A 22,714-nucleotide genomic window follows, 5' to 3' on the forward strand; every position below is an offset into this window, starting at 1 on the left:
TATTCAAAATATTCGGTTCAATTCCGGTTCGGCTCCTTAAAATCCTACAAAAAACGGTTCAGGTTTGGTTAAGGTTGGAAAAAAACTGGCCCAAAACCGGTTTATAAAGTTAGGTTTCGGGTACGGTTAGATTTCCTGATATAAAATCGGGGTCCCAAAGGCACGTTGTCAACTTTTAGGTTGAAAGCATTACCTTTTAGGTGAAAAGCAATATTCTTTTTATTAAGCAAGTTGATTAAAAAAATTATTTAGTTGGAGTTTGAATTATTAGTATTTTATAGATGGTTGAGTCGCCATTGAGCTATAATCTAAAAGTGGAGATTAAAAAGGTTTGCTAGAAAATTAAAAGAATACATCGGAAATACAACAATTTATATAGCCTAGGCCTACCGGATATGTAGGCCCTTATAGCCTATATAGCTTTCCTGATTTTGGCAAAACAAAGTTTAAAGCGTGTTTACACCCGTGAGACGGGGATCCTAACATTTCAATGTTTAGGGCTTTAGGCTATTTACCGAGCCATATTCATAATCTGTTATTGAAAATTAACGCCATTTAACACATGCGAATTGCCATATCAAGAATCTTCCTATCTAAATTTGTAAGAACGGCGTATAGGTCAAATCACACGACGCACGTTCTACGTTTTACTAAAAGCAATTGTGCGAAACGTAGCGGAATGTAAGCAATAATATCAATAAATTTGAGATATTTTAAAGTTACCAGAAATATATTTTACACTGTTGATTGCAAGACTTGTTCCCGAAAGCTATGTAAACAGTGAAATATATAAATTATGCCCAGTATAATAACATTGCTTGGTTTGTCGCTTCTTGTATTTCCCTGCTAAAGAATTTGAGCGCTGTTGTTTGCTGACAGTGACAGCTATAGAAGTCAGAGCAGCAGTCAGGTACGCCTTTATCCGTCGAAATCACTCAAGCCTAAACTTTGCGTCGAACAGTACATAAAGCGTTACTGGGGCGTTGCGTAAAGCCCCGCCTGTGTTAGTCTCAAACAGTCTTTATGAAAAGCGGAACCGTTTGTAACAGAATTCAAAACTATAGAAGACCGCTACTGTTGGTTGTAACCTACTACAGAATATGTCTGAAAATCAGAGGAGCTATAATAATCCTCTCAAGGAATTTCAGGACGATGGATTCAACAGAGTCCACATTAACAGGGCTATCATTGAGCTAGGTAACGTTGAACTTCTTCAAATTGACGGTATTTGTTGGCCAAAAAAATCTAGCTGAAATTAAAGTCGGTTAACGTTTACTTTTGTGCATTATTAGAATAACCAATTCAAAGTAATTTTCTAAATTTATTAACCGTTTCTCTAGTTTTATTAGTCAATCAGCTGCGTAAAACTCCAATACTCACTAATTGCTGCTAGTTGTTTTACGCTTTAAACTACACCTAATGTAGTTAACGCTTGTAGGCAACAAACTCAGATTAAAAAACATGGTTGTCAATAAGAATTTGTTCTAGACCCAATGAAAAATAGAATATAATTATTTAGCCCACAATCTTTATTTTCTATTAGTTTCCATTAAATAAGAACGTCCAATCTTTACCGTACACTTTGTTGTACTGACACTACTTGTTTCCCAATTTTAGGAATCAATAAAGATGATGTCAGCGAGGTTGACAAAGCAAAACTACGGCAGAAACTCTGTGGAAAACCAAAAGAGAAGGCGATTGAGAACATATACCCGACATTAAATGGTAAGAAAGGTCATTTAGTGTTGTAAGAGTTATGAAAGTTCACATGACCTCTAACATTAGTTGGTTAATAGTTGAGTTTTAGTTTTATCCTTTTTGCCTTTTTAGGCAGGATGTTATGTATATCCGTATTTGATTTTAAGCCATCACGAATTTCAGTGGCTGCTTTTCAATGACCTGGTTCCATTTCAAAGGCCTTGAGCCAAGGTACAAACAAACAGCAAAAAACAAAAGGGCAACGGTGCAACACAAGCGACAGAAGGGGCACAAGTTGTGAATGACACCTGCCATACAATACAAATAATTACAATGATAACTAGATACAATACAATGATACCAATCCAATAAAAAACGAACAAAGGTATAACAAACAGAAAAAAAATATAACAATGCAACGGAACGGAGCGGGGACGATACAACAGTCAAAAAACGAAATAAACAACTAATACAGGCACGATAGAGAAGGTTCCGTAAGCGACTAAGCGTGACGGTTGCCAGGCTGCGTTTACCAGTTTTTTTTTGGATCAGGTGGTTTTGGTTAGATGTTTCGCTTTACACGGATTGGACAAACTTTGGGGAATACAATCCTTGTAAATTAATTTTTTTGCTATTAACTAACTTGACTTAACCTAACTTGCAAAGGCGATTATTTGAAATGAGGCCAGCCTTTTTTTGAATTAAAATTTACATGCTATTTGTTGCAAACGATTACCGGAACCCTGTTCGCAAAACTGTGAAAAAGTTAAACCGATAAATCAATTCGTTATGTAATGACCTCAGACACTGTTTTCAAATGCCTTGACTTCACTTAAGTATTTAGGGTAAAATGATTTGACTTAAGTGAAGTCCTTAGACGACGACTTAAATTAAACTTTTGTCATTTACGCAAACACTTGATTTATATAATTTAAGGTGCTTTAAATAGATTTTAGATTTTAGTATAATTGGGCTATTTAGGCCAACTAAGAAATATACTGAAAGATTAACTTGTTATTTTTTTCGTTTTGTTATGTTACGAATGGAACACAAGCTCAATATAGATTTTTTATTCCATTACTGTGACTTGACTTGCATTTGTTGGAAATGACTTGACTTAGACTCAGTTTATTTTGCAAATGACTTGTTAAACAACTCTTCACCTCGAAATGTGTCCCTCTCTAGAACTCGAAATGATGGTAAAGGTGTTTTGTAACTGCTTGATCCTAGAGATTTATGCAAACCGGGCGTTTGATCTTAACGATTTTTGCGATTGATGCTTGCAATTAATCCAAGCGTTCCTTGCTATGTGCGATCCTATGTATTTCAGAAGCACTTGCGTACTGTTTTGGGGTGCGGGATGAAAACGGATCCTGGTTAACGTCTGTTAGGATCAGCAAAGCTAGCAGTAAATTTAATTATCTACATTTAGGGTGCACTCCTAAAACATATGTACGCTACAATGCTGTCAGAATTTACCTACAATCTACGGTTTAGCGAAACCTAAATGTGATGTCGAATGCAAGTTTCGCGGAACTTTAGTAATGACTAGTGTTTGGGCAAGTTCGTGTTGACACTTTTTTGTACAATTTGTATGTTTTGCTTTAATTTTAATGAACAGTATTTTGTAGACATTACTTTCGACTGTCACTCAACTTTAACAACGCTCTTATAGCTGTTTGACATAAATAAAACAATATGTGTTGCATTTTCAAGTTGAGGAGGAAAAGCCCTCTACTTCGAACAAAGATGGACCAGTTTTGCCCCCGGTCAAATCTCCTCCAGCTGTACCAAAAAAGCCTGGGGTTGGACGAAGGACCAATTATGTCGCACGTACTATAACAAACTTTGATAAAATCTAATAAAATCAAAGCAAAAATCATAATTCTTACTTTTTTAATTATTTCTGCTATGTAGGATATTTTTTCTGTGAAGAAACATGTTTCTTTAAAGGGAGATACCCATTTGTTTTAGAAACTTTCCATAATAAACAATAGCCTACTTGTTAAATATTATTTGTCATGTAACCTAATATGCCTACTTAGGATTGTTTTTCACGTCACATTTCACTTTACATGTCTACACCCCAGAGCGTTGTTTTTTGAGTAAAAAGAAGTCTAATTTGCATATTACGTTTAAAAGTAAACAAGGTGCTAATATGTGAAAACAAACTGTTAATATTGCTTTTTGTTTAGATTTTTTAAAGGAGGCTACCCAAGTCACCAAAGCCTTTGCACAAATGATAATAAGCAAACCGTCAAGTAAGTCTGCAAGTTAGCTTGTCAAATGTATAAACATAAGGTGATAAAGTACCGTATTCCTTAAAATTTTAGACTTATTAGTTCCACTTTCCTCTGGGCATTTACCTGTTTCTACTTGTTTCCACAACAGGCTAATTTAAAACAATTAAAGAATAATTAAACTTTATACAGTAGTAAATATATTTATTTTCTCCACATTTTATAATAAATTAAACTGCAACGTTTCTAGATCCTGAACCGCACATTATACAAATTATGAGGCAAGATAGGAATGGAAAAAAATTCAAAATTGACCACGAAGCCTTGGCGACAATTTTTGAACACCCAAGAGTTGTCGACAAAAAAATTGCCATTTACTCTCTTGCCGGGCCTTACAGGAAAGGCAAATCCTTCATGCTCAACTTGTTTTTGCTCTACTTGTGGTCTGGCAGGGTAAGCGTACAGCGCTTATATTGTTTTTTAAAATAAAAGTTGGTGGGCTGAGAAACAGAATGTCTTTAAGATTTTAACAGTATTTTGTAATCAAATTCGTTTATCCTATTAGTTAAAAACTATTCATAGTTCGTTTTATTTTTTTTTAAATTAGTTACAAAGTTGCTAGTGTTCAGGTTATTTGAATTTATTTTTGTGTTTCTATATGAAAAACCTATTTTTTATTCTCTTCAAGTCTCCAAAATGGCTAAATGATAAACAAAAAACTTTGAGCCGAGGATTTGGTTGGCGAGGTGGCGCCGAAAGGGACACACAAGGCATTCTCATCTGGAATGAACCTTTTTTTGTGGAAACAGAACAAGGAGAGGTTGTCTATTTGTTTTGATTTCACAAAGGCTTATCAGTATCACATACTGTATATACTTTTGTTGTAACGAAACGTATTCAAATTCTTTAAACGTATTCAAATTTCTTTAAACGAAATAAGTTTAAACGTTTGCCAGTAGCCAAATTATACAGCAAATACAGGTTTAGGGCAGTGTTATAATGACTTAAGCCATGACTTGACTTGAGTGCACTTAAGTTACTGTTTTCAAATGACTTGACTTAAGTCTTTTGGGCAAAATGACTTGAATTGAGTTTTTTTGGACAAATGAGGTTAAAATAAATTGTTTCCATTAAGCGATTATTTATAAAATTGCGTTATTTATCCTAAACGTTGCACATAAAACAATGTGCTTGCTATGTTGCGTTTATGTTATTTTTTACTTGAGTTATTGCTCATAATAATCGAAGGAGTTTGAAAGTTTTCATATTTTAAAGTTAAATTTTTCTGAAAAAGGACTGACTTGAAGTTGACTTGCTCTAACTGTGACTCGACCGGGAATTGACTTGGGCAACCGATGACTTGGACTGGGATTTGACTTGTAATTTATTCAAAAACACTTGACTTGGCCTTGAGTTATTTTACGAATGACCTGACTGGAACTTATGTCATTTCAAAATGACTTGTTTACAACACTGGTTTAGTGCACCAAATTTTATGTCCGATACGTTTAGATTAACCTTCTAAAATATTGACAAAAACTATTACAGAATCACACAGTCATAAACTTTTGCTGAATATAACAAAATAATAATGTTATACTAATTTGAGTTCAAATTTATTATTCATAGAACAGATCTAAGCAATATAGACTTCAAGTTAAGTCTATTTAAATTTTTCCTTTGATTGTTAAAGTCAAGTTTATAATATTATTTTACTTTATAGGTTGCTGTATTTTTGATGGATACACAAGGAACTTACGATAATCAGATGGACAGGATGGCGTGTGTGGCAGTTTTTGCACTCAGCACCCTCATAAGCTCAGTTCAGATTTTCAACCTTTCGCAACAAATAGAGGAAATACATCTACAGGAATTACAGGTATTAATGTAAAATAAACATTTTGTAACCATAAACTTTGTTTCTTGATGTGTTTATACATCAATACATACATGCATCTTAAATATCACTATAGCTATTTTCTTAATCCCCCAAGGAAATTAATTCCATTATTTCAGTTCTTCACTCAATATGGAAGATACATGCAAAACAGAACAGGATCTTTATCTCCAGATACCAAACCGTTTCAGGTAATTCGATTTTAATCATTTGAAACAAACACACACCTTTCCTATTTTACAAACGGCAACGAATAATTAAAAAATATATTTTATTTTTTAAATTAGCTACTTTTATGCATTTCTAAAGCTTTCCTTACTCTTAAAAATTATTGATTTCGTGTTTAATGGTTTGTTTTCCAGTGTTGTAATGACTTAAGACTTGTTTTAAAATTACTTGACTCGAACTTACAGTCTTTTGGAAAGATAACTTAACTTTGACTTAAGTCATTTGGGAACATGACTTACATTTATGTTAATTGATTTAGTTAAAAACTTCTTTCGTAAAATATGAGTTTTTTATTCAAGTATATAGACAAAGTAATAATTTCTTATCATTTGTTTGGTATTTGGCGTATGCGATGCGCAATATTGCGTAGAATGGAATACATTTACTCAGTTTAGTAGTTTAACATATTTTTTATGTCAATGACTTGACTTGAATCGACTTTCGATGGCAATGGATTGGCTTTGATTTTGGTATCTAAAGACGTGGACTGTGACCTCACTTTTTATTTATTAAATATGACTTGACCAGGTCTAAGTCATTTTGAAATAACTTTTTACAGAACTTTTATTTCCATACAGACACTTCTTTTTCTAATTCGCGACTGGCAAGATCCCGATGGTTTTAGTTATGGTTATGAAGGAGGTCAACAATACCTACAGTTTCAAAACAATGTCCCTACTGATATTTCTGATCTTGTAAGTGTCCGAAAAAACCTGGACGCCTCTTTTTCGAAAGTCCGCTGTTGGCTAACTCCCTATCCCAAATTGAAAATTGTAACACGAAGCAGAAAAGCTGGGCCTTGCTCAATCGATGGTAAGTCTGCTTTGTAAGTCGTAAATAAAGTATTTCTATGTGGAAAAACACGGGTATTTCCAGTGTTAATAACGAGTTATTTTGAAATGACTTCCCAGTCAAGTCATTCCCAAGTCATCGATTACCCAAATTAAGTCCAAGTCAAGTCATAATTAGAGCAAGTCAACTTTAAGTCATGTCCTTCTTAAAATAAAACGTGCGGTCAAGTCAAGTCAAGTCATTTTGTCCAGAAGACTTAAGTCAAGTCAAGTTATTGAAAACAGTGACTTAAGTTCACTTAACATGCTTTTCAATTTATACAATTTAATTCTGTAATAATCTAATCCCGCAGATTGAAAAAGGAGCCAACTAGATGTGTGTTCCAATAGCCATACCGGTCAATTTGAGCAAAATTACTGCCGCACAATCCGATATGGATTTGCAGTATGTCCTTACTACAGTCAGAAGTTACGTTGGATCGCAAACCATGGCAGAGCGCCATTGTTAATTTGATATAGGATTGGCTGCAATACCGCCCGAGTATATAGTATCGGTAGGCTTGCCATTTTTCAGAAACGTAAATCCGGGACGAATATTGAAAACTGCAAATAAACTTAATGTAGACCTAATACAAAATAATTTAATGCAAATACTGAACTTAACGGGGTTGCGGTTGTTTAATATTTTGTCCGGGGGTATTTTTCAGGGCCCTGTTTTTAAGGGTGGTTTGTCTAAGTAATTTAAATTGTAACCAAAAGTAATGTGTGTATTGTGAATAAAATAAATCGGGTAAATACTTTCTACAATTAAAGTAGAAGGTTTTTACTCAACACACACAAAAAAGGAACTAGCCCCAGCAACCTCACGCCCAAAAAAATATTTCTTTGAAAATAATTAAATTATGTGAAAATAATTAAAATTAAGAAAATTTTCTTGACAACCATACCAACCACAAATGAAAAGTAAAATGTATTACTTAGTTTTGAGAAAGAATTGCTAATTGGCTGACTTAAGAGTTTTTACATTTTTGAGTTTTATTTTGTAAATCTCAAATTGAAAAATCCGGGACAAATTGGTTAACTGGGCGGGACACCGGGACAAGGACTTAAAACCGGGACTGTACCGGCTAAACCGGGACGTATGGCAAGCCTAAGTATCGGACGAGTATTGGTAATAATCCGTTGGTGCATAGTATCAGTGGAATTCATTCATCCACCTACCTTCAATAGGTTGGGTGTACAACAATCTTCTCATGGGGGTGTCATACAACTCATCCACCTTGTATAGATGGAAGATATTCCACCATATATGCTATCTAACCTTCACAGTCTACCATTTGCGCCCTAATAGTTCCGAATCTGCCACTGCGCAAGCGCACGTAAAATTGAACTTAGGTAGGTAATCCTACTCGAGTCCTACTCTGACTCCGCAGCCCTGGTTTAAAACTAGTCAGCAGTGTTGTAATGACTCAAGTCATTGACTTGACTTAAGTGCACTTGAGTCAAATTTTGCACATTTATCTATTTTGTTGCTGTATATTGCGTTTGTGTTATTTTTTAGGTAAACTGTTGCTTATAATCGGCCGAGTTCAACTTAAATGGTTTAACAGTTTACTTTTGTGTCAGTGACATGACTTGAAGATGACTTGTTCTCAAAATGACTCGACTGAGACTTAATTTAAGCAACCTATGACTTGGACTGGGACTTGACTTGTTATTTTTGCAAAAGACTTGACAGGGATTAAAGTCATTTGAAAATGGCTTGTTTACAACACTGCTAGTCAGCATAACACTGTATGCATGCATTTCATGTTGTATGTTGCTAAGATTTTAAGGTGTACTTAATTTTCAAGCAAAACCAGTCAGTCATTTAAACTACGACCCCATCTAGACATTGGAACTGAATTTCTTGACAACGTCGACGAGATGGTAAAGTACCTTTTCACGCCCGCCAACATCGCCGTCAAGCGAATCGACGGCCACGAAATACTCGGAGGTGATTTCGTCAACTACGTCACTGCTTACGGCGAAATGCTCAAAGACGGAAACATGCCGAAGCCCCAGACTGCCCTCGAGGTGAGCCACGTCAGAGTTTCGAGTCGTCATCGTTTAGTGGGCTTTTTTTTCATTTAAACAGCAATCCGCAAAAAAATTAACTCCTTTTATCGAAGATCGATATTTTATATTGGACCGCGGACAACCTATAGATCTGTGATTCTCGGCCTTTCTCCTCCCGTTTGTGTATACAACCTGGTTTCGAAAACAACATTTTGCTGAAATCATCTTACACACAACTTACACACAGCGCTAGCCGCAGGTTTTAGAGCAGGGGTTTGTAACCAGGGTTACGTGTGCCCCTTGGTAGTAAGAAGCACCAAAGCAGGAGGTACGAGATGCAGTGTGCAGTTATGCGCTATTTGGGCACATTTGTGAAGAATGCGTAAATTACGAAGAGCAACAACAAAGATGCCATTAGTAAATTAACCGATTGTTTGTGTGTTGTAAATATTGTTAAACTTTCAAGACTGTTTTTAATGCATGCATTCAACACGTAAGTATAACTACACTGATGTTAATTCCTTTTGCGACAATTTTATTTATTTCCGTCGACCATTGTAGACAGATGGTAAGAAAAAATTTCATGAAAGTTAAAAGGGTACAAGCGCTAAAAAGGTTAAGAAACACTGTTTTAGAGTGTGGCTCCATATATTAGGTATCATATTATACTTGCGTTATCTTGCTAAACTTTACAAGACCTAACTGTTACTTGCGCTTAAGACTTAGTTACCCACCTGAAATCTCTCGCGTGTAAACATAGTGGTATATCACAGGCTGAGTACCAAATAGGTTTATCGAATTAGACAAAAATGTTTCAGTGTCGAAGTTTTGTGGTTGTGAATAAAGCAGGCCCGAATTCCCTCTTGGTTGATTCTCTCTTAATTGGGTCAAACGGCTTTCTGTTATGAAATTGTTTAGATCCTTAACATTGTTAATGATCTATTTACAGATGACTGCAACCGCGCACATACGGAAGTGCATGCAAAAGTGTTCGGATGATTATTACAGCGGAATGATAGAGGTATTTTTCCTATTATGCATATTTTACTATAGTTTTACGTATTTAGCATGGCTATTTTTACAGAACCAAGCAATCAAATCGGCTGTAAACGCTTTTAAAACCATTCAACAACACGTGTTGAAAATAATTGTAATTGGACAAATTTCTGCAGCAGAGAGTTATTCAACGATATAAACGACAAAACAACACCTAAATTCGTGATAGCTGTTGCCATTTAAAATTATACTTTTTTTGGAATAGTTGGATTAAAAGCGTATAGCCTTATGTCCTAGGATTCAAGGCGAAATATACAGTTTCTATCATTGTTTGGCTGATTTATTTAATAAACTATTTTTGTTCCATGTTGGCGAGAAAAATATAGAATCGTCAGATACATTCTCGCCAAGTATAGGATTTGGATAGCAACTTGTTACTGCATGTACTGAATATCCGTGTAGTGCCATCATATAGAACTGGCTCGCAATTCGATTCATTTTTATCCCAATAGAATGTAAAAACCTTACTTGTGTGCAGTTTGTCAACGAACAAGCCGGCTTCATTCAGCGTGAGATATTAATGGAGGTTAGCCGTCAACGGATGAACATGGCTATGGAACGTTTTGACAACACCCGTCATATGGCCAGCGATGATCAAATCAAGCACTACAGGGAAGGACTGCTGAACCAGATCAATCAAAAATTCGAAACGTTCGAGAAGCAGAATAACAATAAATGGGTTGGTTATCAACTTATAGCGCCTTTTTGATGAAAAGGTCCTCGCTTTTTTGTGGCAAATTATTATAGCGACGGTATACAGCAGAATTTCTCAACTGTGTGCCAAGACTGTTAAGTTTTGTTTTTTTACGTAAAGTTTTTATTTTTTACTGTATCACGAACTAAAAATGTTGGAGAACCACAGTTACAGTATCGCAAACCAACAGGAATATATCCGAACGGTATTAGGGATGTCTATTAATATCTGTATAGAGACAATGATACTATAGGTAATGAACTGATGTTTCATGTGGACATATTTTTGTAGACAAACAAGTAACGTTTGCTAAGAGTATATTTGTTCGACTTAAAAAGTATTCTTATGCAAAAGTAAAAACTATAAAAATAATTTGCCTTTATATTTAAGACAATTTAAGCTATAGTGCTTTTTTTAGACCACCTTAACCAACGAATGCGGCGATATGGCATTTGAGCTGTGCGAGGAAATTAAGACCGATATTCTCAAGGTGAGATATGCTATATTGAGTTATAAAACTACCTATTCTATGCTATTTTATCAGTGGGATCGGGACATTGACTTTGGATGACCCTTTTTTTATATATAACCTTAAAAAATATATATTTTTTCTGAAAAACTTCAATGATAAAAGTAGAACAGGATAATACCTTGCGCTATCCGATAAGTTAAAAGACTATCCATCACTTTTAAAATATTCTTTGGGGGTTAGTCGATCTTGCTATTTTAAAACTCCAGTTGCGACAACTTTATAATGTGTTCGACTGTAGCAATTTAACGTGGATAAAGCCATGGTATTTTATCGAGACGAAGTTGGTTCCTTAATTCTAGTCAAGCGTTTGTATAAGGCCAGTTGCCCATTGCAGTTTGTCTGTAACTGTTATATCTTCACAGTTCCTGAACAACAAGTACGTTCCCGAGGCAGAACTACAAGCTTACGGCGACAAACTGAAGTCGCAAGCCAAGGACCAATACAAGAAGTTCAACCCGCTACGGAAGTACGACAAGTCGTCGAAAGAATATGAGGAATATCTTGTGGACAAGATCGAAACAGTCTTACAGCGCATGGCCAATTTCAACCTTCAGAACAAGGTGAATTTCACTCTCGAGGCCTACACTAGCGGTGGCGAACCTCTTTCGCAAAAGCACCGAAATCGTTTATTAAGTTAATTGCGTTTCAGTCATTTTTGTGATTAAGGTAAACTTAAGGTTTTACGAAGTTATCTACTTGATATATCAGACGTTTTAATAAAATATATGAAAAAAAACTATATACTTTAATTTAAGAACAACAAAAACAATATACCATTAATATCAAACTAAAGCCTATAGCGTCACCTCGGTATGCCTATTAGAACTGTCGTACCAATCCGTTAAATATTCTGCGGTGGAAAATATCTTAGTTGCTTCGCAGATCATGAAAAATTACACACCACCTTGTCGTATAAGACAGTGCTTCCAAATCTTTCAGTTCACGACCCACTGTTAATGCAAGTGTTGTTCTGCGACCCACAATGAGATATGACAAAATTGTTTAGCATTACTTTAAAATGAAACTATTGGAAATATATAGTTTAACAGTTACATAAGCATGCATCTTTACTACTGGCGTACGTACTGAAATAGTTAATGTGATAAAACGCTTCTAATTGTTACGTATTTGTTACCATGTTGCATAAATATGAAAAACTCTAACATTTAGAAATACTTCGCGACCCACAAATGGGTCGCGACCCACTGGTAGGAAGCACTGCTGTAAATAACGACAAAGCCACCAAAACGGTGTACCTCTTGATATAAGATCATTATGATTACACGGTCACATAAAACGGTAAAAATTCTCCGCTATAGCAAGAATAAATCAGCTGAAAAATAAGAGATATATAATTTTTTGTGAATACTAGAAAACTAACTGTTGAGAACAGTTTCTGTTGTACTTCTCAGTATACAATCTTGTGCATCGCTCCTTGAGTACAATTTGACGTTAGTGTAATGGCAACTTGTTTTTTATGCAGAGCAAGATCGAAAACGACTTGTCGGCACGCGTTAGTAATTCCAAGAAGCGTTATGTGCTAGAAATGGAACGGGTGAGATAAAAAAAATTAGGCTACAGTTATTACTTTTGTAAAACTGACTAAAGTATAAATATAAAACAAACAGGTATAGGTATTTGTTTCAGATCAGTATGCGGTTCCATTGAATGTGTTATTTTAGATAAGAGGGCTAGACGAAATACCCGGCGTTGCCCAGGTTTAATAGAACATTTATCAGTTATTTTAACTGATTAAAAATTAATTACACTACAATAATCACCATAATAGACGAAGTCTACCTGATTTTTTTCTGGTTATACAAAATAAAGCTATCCAACATACTGTGGGCTCTTAACTTTTGGGCATTACGTTGTTACATGTTTAACTGCTGGCCTAATGTCATAGCCCATGATTATGGAAGATAAACGTGGTAATCAGAATATTCCCAAAAAGTAATGTAACGTATAGCGTAAGAACTTCGTGGCATAAATAATGCAAACATTTTTTTGTAATGTCATAAAAAAATTTCTTACGCCTAAACGTTTGCACTGCGTGTCACTAAGTAAAAGTTTCAAATCATTTGATGTGTTTCAAATCATGTCATATCGTGTGTCTAAAACAAAGTTAACCTACTGCATCCCCACTATCAGAGTAACACAGCGTGTGTGAAAGCAGCATTAATGAAATAGCGTGTTTAATTATTATGCGACTTATCTGCGTGGCTCTAAAGATGTAACCGTGAGAGTTCGTATTCCACTCTCAATAAAATGGATCAGACATTCAAATCTGCCGCTCTCCATGAAGGCTCGTCGCCAAAAACAAACACATCAAAAAGATAAACAAACACAACACAATGCCTTAAGTTTGTCCAAATACCTGGCTGGAGCGGTTAAAAGATCTATACCGGGGTGAATTGGGCCTGCGTGTTATAGTTTTCTCACGAGTCGATAGTAGATAGACCAGGGGTCGGCAACCTTTCGTATGCAATGTGCCAGTTTATGAATAATGTCAAAATTTCAACAACTCGCGTGACAAACATGTTTCTATGTTTGGTTTTGCACTGGCATGCCATGGATTCGGTTAAAAACAACACCGACTCCTGTAAAAATGTGCAATCTTATCGAGTCCCGAGATCGACTCAGACTGTACAACCAGTATTTCACCGATTTACGTAATTAGAATGGATAATCAGCAATCCACTCATATGGGTCATGGCAAATATGCCACCATATTTTATTCAACCTTAACAATTTAGGCCTATCACTTTCAAGATGTTCATCAGTTTTCGTAATATGCTTTTTTAAGTGATATAACGTGAGCGTTTAATCATTTGGCGTGCCCTGAAAAATCATCTTGCGTGCTACTTTTGGCACGCGTGCCAGGGGTTGCCGACCCCTAAAATAGACCAATATAATGCGCCCTTCATCAATCGGGCATATTTGTCTGCGAGCCAACTGTATGGACCAGAGATCAATACCCATTTCCTAGTGACTGACCAAAACAAAACTAGGCTAGGTCTCGGTTGCCGTAATAATTTTAACTAATAATTTCGTCTAGTTTTACCACATTGATTTTAAAAATTTTCTCAATAACTGAAGAGCATGAGTCTAGTTGCCCTGCAAAGTCTTATAAATAGTCATAACACACAAATGATGTATATATATACTGTTAGACGCCCATACAGAAAGAGGTAGTATATTTTTGAAATTATTCGTAATAATATAATTCTTGATGCATTTTCAAAACCATAACGTTTCGAATAGTTTTATGTTTATTTTTCAACTACTCTAAAATTATTCGAAATATGCTAACTAATTCAGTATGCGCTTTGATAGTCCTTCTATACATCTACCTGCAAACCCCAGTTATTATGCTTCATAGATCGATTTTAAAGCATTAGGACCGTAACGTTTAAATGCTTAATGCGTGATTTCAATATGTCGGTTTGCGGAACGGACATTTTTTATTGGCCGTATAGAAAATGGCCGTATAGAAAATGGCCGTATAGGCTACCGACTCCTTGTAATACGTATATATACAGACACCGATATGTGGCATACTTGTTACAGGCCTGTCACAAAAAATACGTCGAGCCGTTAAAGTTGGAAAAGATCCACCAGAAAGCCAGTGCAGTGGCCTGGAACAAGTTCGGGATTCCCGAGGGTGGCCACGACCCAGACGCCGTCCTCCAAATGTACATTGTCAAGCTGCAGCGTCTCATCACAACAGAGTACGATAGGTACATCAAACGCAACAAGCTGAACAAGGTAAGAAGGACACCAGAGTGTGCAAGTAAACGAGCTTTAATTTTTTATTTTTTACTTTCTTGCCAAACGCCTTTAGTCATCTTATACCTGTGGTTAGGGATGTCCGATAAAATACTTGATCGGAGTTACCCGATCCCAAGTATAGTGGTATTGGTATTCGACTGATGCTAGGGTGGCATTGTTGCCCATCCGATACCAAATTAATATGGGGACTTTTGCGATAATTAGTGATCCCATACAACGATGCTACATTGAAAGGTTAATTTAGCCTTCGTAATTTAGTTGAAGGATAGCCGTTCCCGCTAGGTCGCCAGTCGTGAGTTCGAACCTCGCCGCATACTGTAGTTGTTTTTCTAGCCTGACAATGTTAGTTAGTCACCTCTAACATGCAATCTTACCAAATACGAATGCTTTTGAAACTTGGTTAATCCTTTTATTCAAATTAGGCCAAATATTTCCACCCTAAGTTTCTAAACACTAATACAAATATAAATATCTACCCAAATGCACGTAAAGGAAGAAATTTGGCAAATAGTCGACGCGTAAAAATGCCATGCAATCACACACGCTTAAAAAAATTTGTTTTTTATCATTTATATTCTAAACTTGTCGCATGATGCTCATATCACGTGTTTCAATTACATGAGAATACATATTTTGTTGGCTGAAATATGATTTAATCGTTCAACCGGATGTAATTTCGGACTACCAATCGATGTAACAAACACTTTCTTTTGGCCAAAAACGAAAGTAACAAACGACATATTGGCACCTCGAGGGCAGATATAGCTAAGCGTTTGGCAAAGTACCGTATGGTTGCACATACTGCTTGACTTAGCCAAGGGTAAATTTTGAGAATCGCCACCAGAGTTTTTGGCATTCATACTTGCTAAACATATATCTTTCTGACCAGGTTAAAATGCCACCCGAAATGTTGCCAATAAACTAGGTTTATTTATCCGTGCTGTGTAATTTGTCCTTTTCAGAAAATCGTAGTTTACCGGTTAGGTTTTTCTGACACGTTAAAAAATATGCTTAAAAGTTTAAAACTCGAGTAAAGGTACTATTGTAGCTAATTTGTAGACTTTTTGTAATTTTAGACAAATGCAACATGATAGTTTTGCTAGAAGACCACGTTTTGCCGAGAATGCTCAAAAACTAAAATATTACCCAAGCCTATGGGCCATTTAGAGTCGACTAATTATTTATTAAGCTTGGCCTCTTTCAGAACATTCAACAAAATAGAACATACGACTTGTCGAATAAAACTATAGTCTATCGAATGGGGACAATTTTCAAAAGCCATGCGTGATATGCTTTTGCAGGAAATGATCTCAAAGAGAACTGCTGAAACGGTATTCGAAGCTAGAACGTTGTACAGAAAGGAAATGCTAAAGGTATATTTGAAATCTCCACATGAGCCGGTTTTGCTTTTGTATTGTTCGTCGAATAAAATAAAACCTTTAACACACTGTTGTAAACAAGCCATGGAATCTGTTTTTGTGCTTGACTTAATTCAGCCCTTCTAAAATTGGGACAAATGCACCTCACTTATTCAACTAACGTATGCAAAGCGGACCCTGAATCTCATATTCGTTGTGCTACTACTTTACCAGACATTGAACAATCCGTTGCCAAAAAGCAAGGGAAGCCGTCGCGCTGAATATAACTGATGTAATTTGTACTTTCGTCTTTTTAATAAATGAGCACCACTTTATAAATTGGGGGTAAATATGATATTTATCTTTGTTAAACGGGTAAAACATACAAAAGAGGTTAAGAACCCCTGACTTAATCGGTTGTTTTAACCGGGGATTGATTTTTGCATGCAGCTCCTTGGCGACAACTGCCGGAAGCAAGACGAAATTATGAAAGCCCACAATCTGTGCAAGAGAGCCACAGACGCCCTGATGGAGAGTATGATTAAGGAGCAGGGTCCAATCTTCTGTGAGCATTATCAGGAACAGATCGAAGTCTGCCTAAAGGATACCCTAAACACCTTCATGTGTGAAAACGAAGACACCAAGGTACCAATGTTTGAATGTAGGGTAGACATTTTTTAATATTTTTACAAAGGAAATTTTTTTGGCCAATATTCGATGAACAAATCATGAATTATATATAACGGTAGTCAACAAAGTTTTATGTCGATAAACAAACATATTTATTTATGATTTTCCTTGTACAACTTAAATTAATGGTAATCAAATATACGTTTGGGCTCGAAATATTTCATACATTTAAACACCAATAATAAATTGTAGTTCTAAATTCAGCCATTTTTGTTTGCAGCGAGAAAACATCGTTGAATTTCATCAGCTAAAACAAGTGGCGTTTGCCTTGTACGACGAAGAGATGGAGAAGGTATATACAACACTTACCCTTTGGATATTTAAGTTTTAATGTCTTTACAGCCATAATCTGTATTTGAAATAAAAGAACAATGTTTTTACATAGCCTGGTACGACAAGGTCGGTTATAGGCCATGAACTGCGATTTCTATCTATTGATTTTTTTCTGGTGATTTTTTTAGCAGATTTTTAAACATTGATTCCAAAGGCCAACCGTCATTAGCAATATGGTTACAGTGTGACAGGGCACAGTTATAAGACATATACCTTCAGCGTAGATTTTTAAAGCGATTATGTTGCCCGAAACAAAAATACGCTCAAATCGAATCGTTCCTGACGCAGATCACGACCAGTGAAACCACAGAGAAGCAAACAATCAAAAATATAATTCAGATTCTACCGCTGTAATTAATTGACGAAAGATTAACAATATGAGAACAGTTATAATAGTTGACCTCTATCTTTTATGAACGACCTTGTGATCTGACACAAAATGGCGCAATAATCTAATCGATCCTGACCCAGATCACCACCAAGTACATCGGAGAGGACGAGTTAGCGAGAGAACACGACGCCAACGTGCAGAAGGCATTCAACTGCTACGGATTAATCGAAGACCGTGAACCTATCTTCCAGTACGACAAGATACTCAAGCAGCTGACGCAGGAAATTAACGGACAGTTTCAGCTCTTCAGAGAGGAAAATGAACAGAACAAGGTGAGGAGGTAATGCAAGTGTTCTATTTCGAATTCTGGCTTCTTGGGTTGTGGATGAAAAAAGTGCCCAGTTTAGCATTTTGTTTTCGAAAGTCACATTCTTTTGAAAACCGGACGCATTGAAACATTTTTTAATACTTGTTCAGTGGACATCAAACTTTGACTTGGGAGACCCGAAATAAATTGCTGAACTTTTGGAGATATTTGTCTGCGACACCAAAATGCCTATAAGATCTCAGATAACAAATTATTTATATATGTTCTACAATGTATCTTATACAAATCAAAAGGTTCTTTTTTTATCTAATCAAGTGTAAAATTTTTACTCGTGTTGTTTTTGTTCTGATTATTGCTTTGTAGTAAATGTTTTTTCTCACAGAAACGTTTGAAGGATTACTTGGATATGGAAAACGAAAAGCTAAAGTCCTATTATGTGGATCACATGGAAAAGGTAAATTAGTGTAAATAATAGTTTTGTTAATAATAGTTTTACCATTTTGTTATAGTAACTGCAGTTAATACCGATGTAAATGTACTTCGATGAGGGCAAATATCACAGTTTTCAAAAAATAGAAAGTTAAAAATACTTAAAAATGTTAGTGCCGGCGTTGATATAGATATAGGCTATTTTGCAATAAGAATATAGAGCCGCCCTCTTTTTTAATTTTATTTTACACATTGCAAGTAAGTCATACATTTTTTTATATAAAATTCAAACTTTTCCTAATAGGATGGAAAGTGGTGGCATTTGCTTGTGATTTTACGTTGCTTTTTTAACGTTATTACCGGATACGTATAACGTATGGATTTACATAATTGAGAAACAATTATTAAAAGTATAAAAAATAGTGGGTATTTCACGAACCGTTTTGGGCCTTACTTTTTGGTAAACACTTAAATAGCTTTGGCCATGTGACTTACTGGTGAAAGTATTTGTTAGTGAACGCATACCCCTCAAACCATAGTTTTTCTGAGATCCCTCTAGCAAGGCATCGATTTTCCCTTCTCATTTTCGCTCAGCTAGAAAGACTAAAAAGCTTAAAAAGACTAAAGCTTGGCATGTGCTTTTTGCGCAGCTGTGCAGCGGCAAGTTCGTCAAGGAGCGAATCCTGGCCAAGCATCACGACGCCATCGTGCAGGAGCTGGCCAGCGTGGTGCGGAGGGCTCTGGAGAACAAAAAGCTCCTAGCCGAATTTCAGGACACGTGCTTGGATGACCTTCGTGACCTCTACGCCGGCGTGCTGGAGAACAACCGGAGAAACCGCAAGTACTTCTTGCGTCGGATGGTGGAGAGCATTTTCGGCTCCGGAGGAAAGCCGCCACTGGAGGAGTCCGAGTTCTCGCAAGTCTTCGCGTCGCTCTCCGTCATCGGGGGAACCACCTGGGACCGCCCCGAAGGCTAAACCTTAGAAAACGGTTTCTTGATTTCTGGAGCGCCAAGACACTTAAATACCGGGCTTTGGGTTGATAAACCTCTTTTGGGGTTCACTTTTGAAGTGGTCTAAACAGGCCTGTATAACCTTTGCTGAAGGTATCCATGAGCCACAACAGCAAGGCACGCAATAGAGTTTGTATTATAAAATAAAAAGTAACTAACGTGATTTTGGAGAAACCATGGCCTAAATCAGGGTTCGGGAACCTATGGCTTGCGAGCCATGTATGTCTATTTTCATGATGTAATCTTGCTCGTTTGACGTTTCGTGACTGTTAGCTGATTTGACGAAAGCCTTTTTGTATACATAAGACCCTGTTCGAACCATGGCGCTCCGTAATCAAAGTTTAGCAAACTTAGCCAGTGCATTTTTAGCGCTTACTGTACTGCTTTTCTTTTTTTTTTTGTTTTTTTTTTTAGGGCTAAATTTAAATGATTATTTTTGTCAACCTAAACTATAGATGCTGAAAAATATATAATATGGCTCACATGGAAATACAACCAAAAACATTGGGCTTTCATGGCTTCCTAAGCTGAAAAGGTTCCCGATTCCTGACCTAAATTATGTTTTTTGTTGTGCGATGTTGTGATTTTCGCCATTCGTTTAAATACCATGGCAAAATGGAAAATTAGGCGGCTTGGAATTATATACAAAAGAATGCTGTTAAATTAAGTTTATTAAAATTCTTGATTCAGGAGAATAGTCCATGTATATATTTGTATATATTTTAAGTGCATTATTGCCACCGACAGGCGCTTGCCCCTCTTATTAAATTACCTTTAAGGAAGTCTGCTATTAACCACCTCCTAAATACAACAATTTTTCGTAATCTTTGCCAATGTAAATTGTAAAATAAATTACAATCCACGATGACACAACTTCGAGTTGCGTATTTGATTTGCTCGACAGAAGCACATTGCTATAATTATTTTTTGTTTTATAAAGCACGTTATGCCAATAAGTTTTACCGTTATCTATAAATATATCACAGCCCTCTCCAAACAAATATTCCACCTGGCTGTGCACTCACTCTATAAACCAAACTTTGAAATACAATTAAAAAATTAGCTTCTAAAGCATTTTTAATTGTATCTTAGACATAATTGCTTTTCTTATGATCCTTATTCAAAGCACAAGAACTACATTTAGAATGTCAAATAAGTTATGACCACTGATATAAATAATAATTAATGTTGTCACCTCACTTAAACTCCCGTACATAAATATATTTTAGGCCACAAACGAATTTTGCTGTAAATGCATGGATGTCATTCTGTCGATTAAAATTTCAGGCACTATTGCATGTTAAGTCGTTCTTTTGTTTTTATTGTAATGTCACATACGATACAATCAAAATACTTTACAGTTTGACGTAAATGTGGATTTAATTGCAAAAGCAGATATTACCCGCAGTATATTATATTTGAAGTTTTTGCATCTATTAGATGTCACAAAAAGAATAATAAAAAATATATTCGTGCGGTGTTCGAGGTGCAAAGAAATTGCAGGCAATAGAAATTGCAGGAATAATATTTTTTTTAAGTTCTTTTTAAAACCCTAAATACTGTCATAACAGTTAAAAAAGCTTTTTATTGCGACTCCAGTTATGAGGCCCAAATAAGAAAACACATCGACGTCGGATTAAAACATTTCAATATAACAAAGAAAAAAAACGGACTAATACGAATAGTCGCAATGACGTCTATATGTTAAGTTCCAAACCCACCGGAATAAGACCCATCAAGTCCTAAATGGTTAAATATCAGGCTTATACAAGCTTTAACCGAACCCCACTCCTAAATACATCACTGACTTCCCTAGTAATTTCAACCCTAAACCAATTTTTCACCCCGCCTGTTGCCAACCACTAACCCAAAACAGCAAACTAGTTTTGGCCATTTAGGCCTTATTTCGATTAATTTATGACGTATTCTGACGGGTTACGGTCTTATTCAGACGATTAGAAACCATTCTTTGGTGGATATTACTGCGTTCCGTATTTGACTATATTAAGGCGTTGTGGTCTTAATACTACGTTATTATAGATCATTCTGCTCTAGATATTCTTGTTTTTGTAGGTTTTATCCTCATGTACCAATTCATCTCTAAGTACGCAAGAGGGCTTCCTTTTAGAACCACTTCCCTAGACCTCCGTGTAATAAATCATTATTCAAAACTATATTCTAATAAAATAAGATTTATATTGCCAAGTTAGATATCTTATATAACCAAAAGTTTTACAAGTCATCAGGTTAGGAAATAGACCAGGGATGGCGAACCTTTTTATCGCGCGGGTCACAAACACAACCTTAATCCTTACAAAATGCCCAAATGGCTCATATATATATAGGCCTATATATATGCTTATTTTATGCGAAACTTTGCTGCTGCGTCGTTTTAAGTGTTATTGCCAGTGTTGGCAAATAACGCCAAATCAAGGTTTGTGGACGATTTCCGAATTCCCACGAATAGTAAGAACCTAAATAGTTAACAAATTCTTCGGTATTTTTTATGGGATTGGAGGAGTTGAGCAGAAAGCTTTTCAGCATGGTTTATTGGTTAAACCAGGGTTTTCAGAATTTTTAGTCTGTGAGCTCTTAATTTCCTTAAAGGATCTCCACCCTTTACGTTTTACAGCGATAAACCAAATGCTTTTAGTTGTCTGCTTTTCTGCACGCATTTCTTGAAGTGCAGTTAACATAGGCCTACTCATCACCCCTAAGCAGGGCCGGATTAAGGTTACAGTAGGCAGAAGGCTGTCAACTAGAGAAGGGCCTAATTTTGCATAATTTAAACGATTTATTTATCTACTTACAAAGTACATATTGACTCGACTCAATCATTCATTTTTAAGCAAATATTGTACTGTACTGGATCTGTATCACTACAAAAAATTATCCTTAAAAAAATTGAGGGCCGGTTTTATTTTTCGGGCCTAAGGCTATAGCCTTAGTAGCCTTATGGTTAAACCGATACTACCCCTAAGACACTTTTGCACAACCCAATATAGTCCGCCCTGATTTAAACAGTATAGTGCTATCTAACCAAGAAAATCATTGATAACATTTTGTATTTCTAGGAAGACATGTGGGCATTAAATATTTGTGGTGGGTCAATTCAAGACCCGCGGTCAGTGGATCGCCATCCCTTAAATAGACGCATTACCCAAAGAGAAACTTTACATAAGAGGCGACGATTTAAAGCACTGGTGGTGCGCAATGAAAAAATTAAAAATGACCGCTTCGCCTTTTC

General features: G+C 36.0%; 1 protein-coding gene across 1 annotated transcript; it reads left to right on the plus strand.

Annotated features, from left to right (window-relative positions):
* Positions 1-963: 963 nt before the first annotated feature.
* Positions 964-19,849, plus strand: LOC146139485 (uncharacterized). The gene is made up of 22 exons (XM_083391453.1): positions 964-1,197; positions 1,618-1,725; positions 3,415-3,531; positions 3,894-3,959; positions 4,189-4,391; positions 4,627-4,758; positions 5,662-5,817; positions 5,955-6,026; positions 6,642-6,876; positions 8,746-8,930; positions 9,862-9,933; positions 10,447-10,647; positions 11,081-11,152; positions 11,557-11,754; positions 12,678-12,749; positions 14,765-14,962; positions 16,288-16,359; positions 16,795-16,989; positions 17,255-17,326; positions 17,839-18,030; positions 18,409-18,480; positions 19,106-19,849. Exons 1-22 carry the CDS (start codon positions 1,101-1,103, stop codon positions 19,430-19,432), a joined length of 3,114 nt encoding a protein of 1,037 aa, XP_083247579.1. The 5' UTR covers positions 964-1,100; the 3' UTR covers positions 19,433-19,849.
* The last annotated feature ends 2,865 nt before the right edge of the window (positions 19,850-22,714 follow it).

Source organism: Ascidiella aspersa, chromosome 6, assembly GCF_963924565.1.
Source record: "Ascidiella aspersa chromosome 6, kaAscAspe10.2, whole genome shotgun sequence".
NCBI lineage: Eukaryota > Metazoa > Chordata > Ascidiacea > Phlebobranchia > Ascidiidae > Ascidiella > Ascidiella aspersa.